At 44.2% G+C, this 11,947-nt stretch overlaps 1 protein-coding gene across 1 annotated transcript in view; it reads right to left on the bottom strand.

The window, feature by feature from the left end:
* Positions 1-11,947, bottom strand: part of FAM49B (family with sequence similarity 49 member B) — a 33,152-nt gene that overhangs the window by 6,316 nt on the left and 14,889 nt on the right. Inside the window, exons 3-9 of the mRNA XM_011373823.2 lie at positions 11,297-11,382; positions 6,829-7,006; positions 5,888-5,965; positions 3,790-3,906; positions 2,746-2,825; positions 1,483-1,609; positions 20-90 (exon numbers count right to left, since the gene is read on the bottom strand). Of these exons, the coding sequence (XP_011372125.2) occupies positions 20-90; positions 1,483-1,609; positions 2,746-2,825; positions 3,790-3,906; positions 5,888-5,965; positions 6,829-7,006; positions 11,297-11,382 (737 nt within the window). The remainder of the gene's footprint in view (positions 1-19; positions 91-1,482; positions 1,610-2,745; positions 2,826-3,789; positions 3,907-5,887; positions 5,966-6,828; positions 7,007-11,296; positions 11,383-11,947) is intronic.

Here is an 11,947-nt window from a genome sequence, read left to right as displayed (position 1 = left end):
TGCACAAACGTATACACACCTGAGGGCGTTGAGAAGACCTTCTACACTATTAGGAGGCTGGTCCTTAAGAACCTTGATACAACCTTTCATCTGAAGGGAAGAGGAAACAGAAAGGTGAAACTTCTGTTTTTCCATCAAACATTCACTTTCAAAATAGTAATAATTAAAACAGCAACACGACTACAGAACTCCTGAGAAATTACACAATGAAAATGTAATTATTCTTAGAACAGGGCAAAAAAATCTACCCAATTGTTATTATTTTCAGTTTGTCAAACAAAACTGTAAGAATCAAACCAGTCAAACTGAAACACCGCCCACACCCCACACTGAAAACCCCGCGTCAGCTAAGGGAAGACCTCGCGAGGGTGTCGAGCAGCTTTTCAAAGGACAGAACGGACACGGGGGCAAGGAAGAGGAGCGTTCCCGGCAGGCACACGCCAAGACAAAGGTCATCACGCATGCCACAGGAAGAGGACGAAATCTGCGGGGCTGAAATCACTCGCATCAGAGTTTACAGAAGGCCTGGAAAGCCAGGGTGACTTATTTGGCAGTGATGAGGACGGCAGCAGAGACTGTGACGGGCTATTAGAAAGGGGACAACTCAGTGAGGATGGCACAGGAGGAGGACGAGCCTGATCACTGTGAAGAAGCATGGCTTTGGAAGCCATGGAGACGCGGGTTCAAAACCCCGCTCTCCCATTCGCTAGCAATTACAATACTTCCCGTCCCTAAATGTTAGTTTCTCTGTGAGTACAGGGGAGATAACACCTACATCTTAGGAGCATTTCAGAGTTTTGTGGGAGAACAAACGTAAAATTCCTGGGGCACAGTAATCACTCAATACGTTAACTCGTGTCTCTTCATACGGGTTGCACATGCATGAAGGCAGGGAGACTGGCTATCAGTAGTCTAGACACGAGATGCTAAGGGGCTGAACTAGCTGTGAAAGGGAGACCAGAAGGTAATTCACAGCAAACACTGGCTCTTATTCTGCGAGCCACATGTGCCGGGTGCAGAAAGAAATGATGAGCCCAGGCTATCGCCACAAATTATGACTGAGGGGTGTGGGAAATGTGTAGTCTTCAACCTTTTTCCCTGGAGCACCTCTACTGACTTCTAGTATACATCTGGAAGGGAATCTTTTGTTTGAAATAGCCTTTGGCCGAAGGAATGAAAAGATACAATAAAAAAATTTCTTAGGACTGGTTATTTATTTATATTGCCAAATATGCGAAAGAACCACTTAGGAGTGAGGGATCCCACGCGGGACTCCGCAGGACGCCACAGCTGCCTCGCTCATCCCCTGCACCCGCACGAGCTCCGAGCAGCACTGTGAGGGTGCGGAGGAGACCAAGGCCACTGCTGTCACAGACCACAAAACCCAGCTCTGGACCCGGCACAGCCTGCTGCTCTTTAACTGAAGCCTATGACTCCCATTTTTGGAACTTACTGGGCATTATGTACAACAATGCAACTTACGTCGATTTTTGAAGTTTTGGCAAACGCTCCCACGGGGTGTACGTGGTCATAGAGTATTATGACGCCCACCATAACCCTCAAGCAGAATGACACCGTCTCTTCATTTGTGAATCTGCTTCTGTATTCCCTGGAGGGTAGAAAAGATACAGGCAGATGAGGCACATTATGGATTAACGAGCGGCTTCAGCTCTCAGCTGGTGCTGAAAGATGGGCCTGGTTAATCTTTAAAAGGGACAAAAGGGACGCGGAGAAGTGAGGCGGGCAGAGCCGTCACCGCCCGCCCTTCAGTCTCTGCGCCGAGTGCATCACCCCTTCCGCACAGCAGGGATCAATCCAGAGATACTGGCAACATGACGAAAAATCTCACCAGCTTAACCAAGCGAGCGTGGCTGCTATTTAGGGGCTAACTCAATCTAAACACGTTATTGTATTACGAGATTTAAATTTTCTAAATGTCGGTCATATTCTTCTCTCATCTGGGAAAAAGAAATTGAACTTCTGTCTATATAGAAGGTGGCGTGGCACAGCAGGAAGTGTCCAGAGCCAGGATGAAGACAGCGGCGCGTGGGGCCGGCCACCGTGCACAGCCCTCATTCCCCAGGACCCCACCCTCCCGGACGAGCACCAGCGGGGGCCCCCTGCTGCATGAGGACTGCCACTAAGATGGTACAGACGACAGTGCTTTGGAAAATACGAAGCTTCACACAATAAGGATTAACTAGTAAAACCATATACTAGTCAGGCTCCAACAGGGACTCTTTCCGCCTGGGACAGGAAAACCCAGCCGGACGCCACTGCGGCATACGCCATAAATGACGTGAGAGGGAGGAGAAACCCAGCAGAGAATTCAGGTGAGTGGTGAACACAGCGAAGACAGAACTGACACTGAAGGAGACAAGCAGAAGAGTCACTCTAGGCCTCTAGCAAAAGGCGAGTTCTTCACCGAACAAGGAGGGAGAAGGTTTATGAGAAGCAAAACCAGAAGAGCCTTAAAGCTCTGCCCCGGCTCCCCACCACCCCCACCGAGAAGAGCACCGCAAATTCCCATTCTGAAGACTCAGTCTGACTGGTCTGAGGCGTCTGAAAACCACAAGTGCTTTACACTTCACCAGAAACTACGCTAAGCGGCCAAAGCACTTTAATTTTGTTCATATACTGACATAAGGGGTACGCTTCGTTTCCATGTTCCAAACGTGACACATTCGCATCTGGACGACCATTTCAACGGGGTTGTTAGAGTGAGAAAGGTCAGCTGATACTCACGGTGTTTCCAGCATGACTCTGCATACACTAGCCATGGTGCTTAGACAATCTGTGGTGTTTTCTATTGGTAAATTTTTATTCTGTAAAAGTGTACGGAAAAAAAAAAATGAGTTTTTACTTAAGTATAACCTAAAACCTAGCATGAAAAATAACATGAAAAATGAGCGACTTTTAAAATTTGGCTCCTACTCTCGATTTTGTAAACAACGTACTAGATGAACCCTAGAGGCTGCTCTGAGCTCTGGGGACACAGCTCCAAGCCAGACGGCGGGGACAACGCCGCGTGCGGACAGGCCTCAGGCCGGGAGGGCGGGGGATGCCACCCAGTGACGGGGGAAAAGTCACTGGAAACACTTCGAGCCGAGGAGGAAGGGAGCGGGATTCATGCTTTGGGAAGAGGACTCGGCTGCTCTCTGGAGAACGGACTCTCCTGGGACGGGAGTGGGGGAAGTGAGAACAGTCAAAACACGGACGCAGGACCCCCGGGGAGAGGCAGCAGGAGACGGGTCACGTCTGCAGGTTCGGCATCTACTCTGAAGCGGGGGCAAATAAGACTGATGCAGTGGGCGTGGGGGTGGAGTAAGAAAGGACTTGGGGATACTAAGCCCTAAGTTATTTGCTCGTGTCAGCACACACTGCAGACGGACGCCGCGGGTGCGGTTCCAGCTGCAAACTCCCGCAGAAAGTGAGAACTGCACTGAGCGGAGTGGGCATCTTTTTGCTGGTGGAGGCCTTGGCTTCAGTTCATCAGAAAGGCAACACCTGCGACGAGGTGTGCCCGCACGGCGGCACTGTTACCCGCGACAGCAAAGACGGAGGAAGGGCAGGGCGGGGGGACACTGGGACTTCGGTTTGGTCTCGACACTGCTGAAGTGTCGGGGAAACGGCGAACGGAAGGTCGACGTGCACGTGTGGGCCTCAGGGACAGGGACAGCGGCCGGTGTGTCCGCTCAGAGCTGGGGTTTAGAGCCGTGGGACTGGCTGCGACCATTGTGTCCGCGGAAGAGGAACAACGCAAAGCGTAGCTTCCTACGCGACGCTCACCTCTGATACAAACTTTGTGGTGGCATCACTTAAGGTTTTCAGCATTGGGGTTGCCTCAGCATAAAACAAAGACATTCGATTTGCCAATTCATTATTTACTTCATTTTCTCCTTCTGCCTGTGTAGAAAATAAGAGCATTTGATATCAGTTCATAAATTATTAAATGTGATCTCATGATCTCAAGTATAAAAGGACCTAGGCAGAGTGCCTGTCTTGTTATTGCTTGCTAAATTAACCTAATAAATATTCTTCAACTTTATATTTTAGACCTTCAAGTGCACATGATACTTAAATATTCTTTAAAAACAGAAAGATTAAAAATGATATCAAGAAATTTTTAAAAAATATTTAAGTGATGTTAAACAATTAAATAAAACACTGACAGGCTGCCTTCTGTGTACAAGGGACTGTCCTCAGTGCTATGGAAGACAGGGAGATGACGATGACATTGCATACTGCCTCCACCAGAAACACACAAATACCCACAGTCACATGCTGAGAGGCCGTGACTTAAACGGGGGGTGAAAGGAAGACTAGAGCTAGGCTGGAAGAAACTAAAATGGACCCACAGAAGAGTTAGACTTCTGCAGGTGAGGATGGGCAGGTAAGCAGGTCTTCCAACCAGCTGGGAGGAAGAGTTAACTCCAGGTAACTCAGTGTAACGGCAGCGACTAGGGAAGGATGAGGCTGGAAAGGAAGGGCGGGGTCGGCGTGCACAGGGTCTTAACTGCTAGCTGAGGTTCTTCTGCAGTGACGGTGAACCACTTTGCAGTGTGAGAAGAAAGGAATGACAATTAAGTCAATTTTCTAAAGAAAGCTAAATGATAGTGGGCAGGCTGTACCAAAAAGAAAAAGACTCTAGGTTGGAAAACCAGTTCTGCTGCTAGAGAATGATGCCGGAACGGGAGGGAGGGTGAGGCTTTCAGCGGCAAACCAGGTATCAGCTGATGAAATGGGGAAGAGGGCTGAGAGATTTCACTTGACAACGACTGCGCTTAGCTATGATTACTGAAGGTCTTTAACCTTGAGTGATACGGGATAGTTATGACCAAGGACTGGGGGTTTGCTTTCCCTTTATTTGACAGGGTAGGTATGAGAAAGACAGGTGACAAGGTCAGCCTCACAGTAGGAATCAGTCTATGCAAAACCAAACCGACACAAGTCAGAGACGCTCTGTGGAAGAGACGGCCTTCCTCCAGCCCAGAGCCTGTCTTAGAGCAGCCGCTTCATGAAACATTTACTCAATGGAAAAAAGAGAATGACCTCCTTTGGTACTTTTTTTAACCCTTATACTACTCACCACTCTTTACATTCTTATATAGTATTTCTTTATTAAACTATTATCTACTAGTGGCTAGGGCTGGTTCTAGAAATTTCTCTATTTTTCATATGATGTAGGTCCCTCAAATTACCCAGAGGAAAAGATAATATTTTCTTCTTTTTTAAGGTTTTACTTATGGCCTCTGACTCCTCGGAGGGAGAAAACGGTATTCAACAGCTTAAGATGAGGAGAAGTTGAGTGGCTCACAAACCTCAAACAAACCTCGGCTGGTGAAGGAGATGCCCCACCAGCCGAGACGCAGGCGCAGAGCCCGCTCCTCACACGGCCAGGCTGGGCACAGTGGCACCCGAAGCCCACCGGCCCCTCGAAGCCCACTGCCCCCTCGAAGCCCACCGGCCCCTCGAAGCCCACTGCCCCCTCGAAGCCCACCACCCCACTGGCCAACGCTAGGACTTCTATCCTCGCCAGTTTCTCACCAAGATTCTTCCATTCTAAGGGTGTGGGGACACAATACTCATAACCATAATTCACAATATTATTGTGACATTAAAATGAGAAATTACAGTCAATCTTATGTAGACAAAACTAATTTTACTGAAGTTGTCGTAGGAATTTAAGAGACAAAGTGGGAAAAAGAGTCAAAACCAAAATGTTTGCTACATTTTGCTCTTTCTTCCTATAGCTGTGGGTGCTCATAATTACTAACTTAATTACTAAACTTTATCAGAATGACTGAGTGAATGAACAAATAAAAGGATAAATGGAACAAGCGGAGAGATGAGTTATCACCACCCCTAATTCAAAGCATTAACTCACTGGAACATTATTAATCCTCATGCGACTCAACGTTCTTCTGTAATAGCTGAAATCATTCTGTATGGCAGGATTTGTCATCTAAAGAAGAGATTTTGAAAGAAAAATGTATTATGTACTACATGATAGTATAAATCTCAATTGAAAACTCTACTATACACAGTTTTAACTAGTTAAGTAACATTCCCAATTTGTAGTACCATTTTAATAACTAAAACTGGTATCATTCAAGATGGTTTTTTGCACTTATGTAACACCGTACTTGGTCCTTACCAAACATACAGAATTGTACAGACTGTTTCTTAGTCATGGTCGGTATAATTCCCAAATTTTATATACAAGTCATTTGTGCTCAAAGTATTAATAAAAGAGAATAGTTGTCTATGACGCAATCATGAAACGCTCAAGTTAGAAATTCAGCTCTTCCATTTTCTAGGCAAGGTAACTGAGACCCTGAAAAGTCAAAGGCCTGGCCGTGGAACTGGTTACTGTGACAGGGCTGAGAGCGGAACGCAGGTGTCCTGACAGGAAATCCAGTACTTATTTCTTTACACTCACTCCTTCCAACAATACGAGACAGGTAGGTAGGTGGACAGGTAGATGGGGGGTGGGCGGAGCGGTAGGAGGGAGGAAACATCTTAACATTTTTATATTAAAGAAAATTGAAATAAACTGGGAATGAGGAGGAAAAAAAATCAGAAAAGGTCAATATTGTTTCAGAAATATTTTTTAAATGAAGTTAAGACTGAATATTGGGTAATTTGCTATTTGCTATGCATATATCAAAAGACCTGCTATAATTTTAAAATCCAGTTTTCCATACTTCCTAAGGAACATCAGACATAACTTAGAAACATTTTAATAAAGTCTCCAGGCATTTCCTCCTAGTGTTCATTGAAAGACTCGTGATTTTCATGCACTCTGGGCCAGGAGAAAAATCCCACCTTGAGTTCATCAAACCGGAGTGTGAAATGAAGAATTTCTGCAAACTGTTTAGCAAGAGCCTGCTCTCGCTCTAGATGCTGGGTGGGAGAATACGGGGTACTTGTCAGGGCTCCCAGGAGACCTCTTAATGCTGCTTCTAAAGAAAAAAAAAAAATTAAAATATTAAGTTGCATCTCCCTGATATATGTTTAATAAAAAGTGAGCAATTTATAAGTGTTATGATTTCAATTCTCATAAAAGTAAGGTCTCTTTAAAATCTTTTCGATTACCTGAATACAATCGTTCAAGCTGAATACTGTTTAATAGAATAAAAACCTTAGAAGGACATATTCAATTTTGTAATTCTATAAACCCAATTAAAAACACAGAATGTAATTTGAATTAAATACCAGGATCAAAGAGCAAATTTTATATTATTTTCACCACTCTACACAGTGTTGATTTTTATAAAATGGTAATTGTTACCTACAGCTAAGTAACTTCGATGTCACTATGTCCACAGTCAAATGAATTATCAACTTCTCATACTCTGAATACATTGTTTATTTATCTATAAACTGTTTTCTTTCAGCTATTAAAGGAAACAAAATTGGTTTATTAAGTAGCTTTCTGAGTTTCTTAAAAACTTGGCATCTGAGGACCATTATATAAATATTTTAATTCATTACATAAGTAAAATGGTCCCTTTGAAATAAGTGCTACTTTTGGAATGCAAGGCTAATAAATACTGTGTTTAAAGATGGAAATACTGATAATTCCCTTCAAAAAATTATAAAAATCAAACTAATTCAGTTACAGATTGTGGAATCAGAAAATAATGCTAGATTCTATTCAGAGAAAACAAGAACTTACAGAGTTAGAAGGTGATCTGACATTAATGAGTAAGTGTTGGATTAATAAACATATTTCTTAATGATAAATTTATGTCAGATCAATCTTTAACTTAAAAAAACATCAGCTCTGCTGTTTATGAAAACCTAATAATGAACCGACACCTATGCTGTGCACTTAACCTAGGCTCTCACTTAACTTTCACCATCAGCTATGACGTGGGTATTACCAATGGATAAACCGAGTTTCAAAGAAGTTAGATGTCGAGGGTTGAGCTAGTAAATGCCAGGTGTTTCTGACTCTGCAGCCGTATTCTTTCTACTATATAAACTGTCTCTCAAATAAAGGAACATTCTACCTAGCCTCCTGTAACCTTATAAAAAAACCTACCGATTTCTTCCCACAGTGCATACTTATGTGTCTGTTATGTGCCATGTACTAAGCTAGAGACTTCATGACATTATTTGTCAACCGAACAATAATAACTCCAAATCGTAGTTATTATCCTTTTTTAATCGTAAGTCAAAAAACATACTGTCTACTATGTGCCAGGCACTTGGGAAACAGATGCAGGTAGACATGCTCCCTAAAGAAAGAGAAATTATTACAGTTGTACGTGTGTGTGTGAAAGATATGACAATGGGACCTCACCTAGTTGAGAGCCCAGGAAAATATCTCCCTGAGTGACATCTGGGCTGAGGTGGGCGTGTCCACTAAGGAAGAGGGATGAGGAAGAGTTTGCAATAGAAAGGAAACAACAGGGAGCCAGATCCTGAGCTCAGCGCGTGCCAGGGCAGACACACGGCAAGGAGACCAACCCAGGCAGAACAGAGTGCACGGAGGAGAGAAACCGGACGGAAGCAGCACGCATGCCTGGTGAGCCATATTAAGCGCCTGGGCTTGTCATCCTCACGTCCCCGGACAAACTACTGCGGCAAGGATGACATCAGATCAGCACTGACACACTCCGCTTCGCCTGCAGCGTGAAGAATGGAGCGAAGGCTGCGGACGGCTTACAGAGGCGTATGCATGGGAGCGAAGATCAACGAAGAGGAAAAACATTTTTTGGCTATTTTGGAAAATGGTTTGTTTCTCCCAAGATTCAGTCCATGTGTCAATGTTAATATAAGTGGAAAGCAAAGTCTGAGAGATGAGAACAGAAACAAAACAAAACAAAACAAAATACCAATACTGTTACAAAACAAGACTTCCAGGGTTATTCAAGGCACTCTGCCACTTCGGGGCATGAAAGGTCCCCCTGACCCCAAGGGGTGGAATCAGGTCACCTGGCTGAGTTGGAAATGGCCAGTGACCACAGTTAGAGAACTTCTGTCCATGAATGGCTGAAGCCCTCGATGGCAGATCTACCATAATGCGGACACATACTCGAGACGATAGGGCTGCTTAACTTAGCTGCCTTTGAAGCGGCTAGATCAGCCTCTTGCCTTGGGGGCCTCTGCTGATACGCGACAGTCCTACTGGCCCATAATGCCCAGCATCAAGAGAGGAATCAGAGACAGAGGATCCCAGAAGGTGGGATCCAAGAGGTGGCCCAAGTCTCTGCCTCAGCTGGAAAGAAAGGGAAGTCGAAGAAGAGGTGACATAGGGATTGGGCTTTCTAATGAAGCTCCTAAAACAAAACCACGTGGTTATGACTTAGAAAAGGTAGATGACAAGGAGGAAATTAATGGGCTAATAAGCTCTAAATTCTGGAAGAAATGAGCTTGCAGACCAGTGGAGAAGCCAAAGCTATCTAAGAAGACTGCAAGGAAGATACCAACCGGGAGAAATAAAGAAGACACGTTAGTCCACAGGATGGAGCAAGAAGGGGAAACAACTGGATGACCAGGAGAGTGGAGCGCCTCAGAAAGCTCCCCTTTAGACACAAGAGCCGTTTATTCTCACAACTGCCAAATGACTATCAAAGAGCAGTCCCTGAATTCTCAGAAGAAGACCCAAGGTCGTGAACTGTGGGGGATTTAAGACAGCCAAGAGACCAGGCCACCATCCCTGTGTGCGCTTTAGGATCTTTTGAGTAGATTTTGGTAAATTTAGCCCAGTGAAAAGGAGTCAACGTGTGTGAAAACCTCACTCATCATAATCCCTGGGGGCGGTCCCTATAATAAGCCCCCGGAACAGGAGAGAGAAACACTGAGGAGAGACGAAGCCATCGGTCTGCAGTCTGACCACATGACCTCTCCCGAGGCAGCTGCCTCGACCAGAAAGGCCTCAGACAGAAACGTGCAACACAGGCGTTTCTCAGACCAGGGAGGGTGAGCCCGATCGGCCAAGCTCAGTGTCTTCCCAGTTAGACAAATGATCCCTTCTCTGTCTCTCCATAAATGTGCCAGCTGGCAAGAGATCAGGGTTCCTCTTCTGAGCGCACCCATGGGACATCTGTAGTGCTCAGACAAGCAACCCGCTCCATGAGACAGAGATCCTGAAGGACCTCGTCTGTCTTGATGGTCGTGTGGTGCTCCGTGTGCTGGTTATGCTGTTCATCCTCATCTCTGGCTCCACAGTGAGGCAGGAAGTGAAGAGACGAGAGGTTTAGTGGACATAAAGCAGCAGGCTCAAGAGACTGAAGTCCAGACAGGACACTAGAGCGCAGAGAATGTAAGCGATGTGACCACGACCACACAGCTAATATGCGGCACACGCCGGAATTCAAGCATAGGCCGTTATGCCTCCAAAGCCTAAAATCCATTTAGTGCTTCTCCTAAATACCCAACACACATTTGATACAGCAGGTGTGTATATCCATTAATCCATCACTCACTCACTCAACAAACACTGAGTTCTTATCACACACAAGCAAGGATACACATCCTGTCAGCAAGAAAACTGGAAAATTACTAACCAGGTTATTGGCTAAGACATGAGAAGTAAATCATCGGATCTTAAATTTTACTTTGCTTATAATTCTACAGAAGCCCCTAGAGTATTATAATGAAGGTTCAAGATTCCCACACGACAGCATGAAAAATGATAGCTTTTTGCTATTACCTGTGTTAATACAGCCCTCTTGAAATGGAACACAGCACCCATGATGGAACACACACCAGTAGCCTGATTAAATTCCAATAGTTAGACTGTAAGAAAACATGTAAGCCTTACTAGTTTGGCTAGTAAAAAAGTACAATTGTACTTTTTTTTACTGGCAAATGCTGAGAGACCAAGATGAGCCCGAGTAGCGCCTGAGCACCATCTAAAGCAACTTAACTATAAATGCAGCCAGGAACCAGCAGCACAAGAAAAGCTCCAGACACACTGGAGTCCACACAGCCAGGAGAAAAAGACCCAGGCTCTCCGGGGCCACAAAGCTACAAACGATGGAGACACCCGACTGAAAGGCCAATCGTGGGAAAGAACTGACTGTCATGCAGGGGGAAAGAAATGACAATTCTGATTTTTAGTAAGAAAGGATAATTTATAAAACACTTCTATCGCAAAAGGTATTTAAAAGCACAGCATCTTTAAAACAAAACAAAACAAAACAGGACTTCGTCTTTAAAGTAAAAGTTGCAAACGTACTTGGCCAAGAAGCTAATATAAAAGAATATAGAAACCAAGATATAAGAAAACTAGGAAGCTATAGGAACCTAGTGCAAACTAGAAAGCACACGCCCTACCCACGGAGAGATGGTGCGCACCTCAGTGCCGATGCTGATCACTGAATCAACTACTGCCTGAGCTACTGATTTTTCCAAAGCCACTAGAAACTTCAAAACAACAAAACCCCAAACGCAAATAATTTACCAGTTTTTAAACCTGACAGCTAATTAGGAATTTTCTAAAATTATGTGGGCCAAATAAATTACATCTCAGGCCTAAATTTAGCTCATGACTTCTACCTTACAGTATGGTCTTCTTATTAAATTGTTTGTACTTATGTAGAATAAATAACATATTTATGAGATTCAAAAATCAAAAATATGCAAAACATGTCAAGAACTTAAATTTAAATGTTTCAAGTTTCTGACACATTTATACCACTCTTCCTCTCCTCCACGACTTCACACAGAAAAGCCCTGCCAATTTCCATCCTTCAAATTAAATGGCTAAATTTCACCTGTTCTGCCTCCTCTTTCAAGAAAGGGAATTTCAACTTTTACTCACTGTATTGAAGGTACAAGTCTGATCTCTGAATAATTTTTCCCATGCAAGGGAAAAAGCAAATGGTTTTTAATTCTTTTTGCTTTAATAACTCGCTAGATAACTTTGGATATATCATAAGCTTCCTATCTCTCATCTTAAACAGTTTTAGATATATGAACTGAGGATAAT

This window comes from Pteropus vampyrus, unplaced genomic scaffold (assembly GCF_000151845.1).
Source record: "Pteropus vampyrus isolate Shadow unplaced genomic scaffold, Pvam_2.0 Scaffold232, whole genome shotgun sequence".
Lineage (NCBI taxonomy): Eukaryota > Metazoa > Chordata > Mammalia > Chiroptera > Pteropodidae > Pteropus > Pteropus vampyrus.
This window is presented reverse-complemented; position numbering and strand designations above follow the sequence as displayed.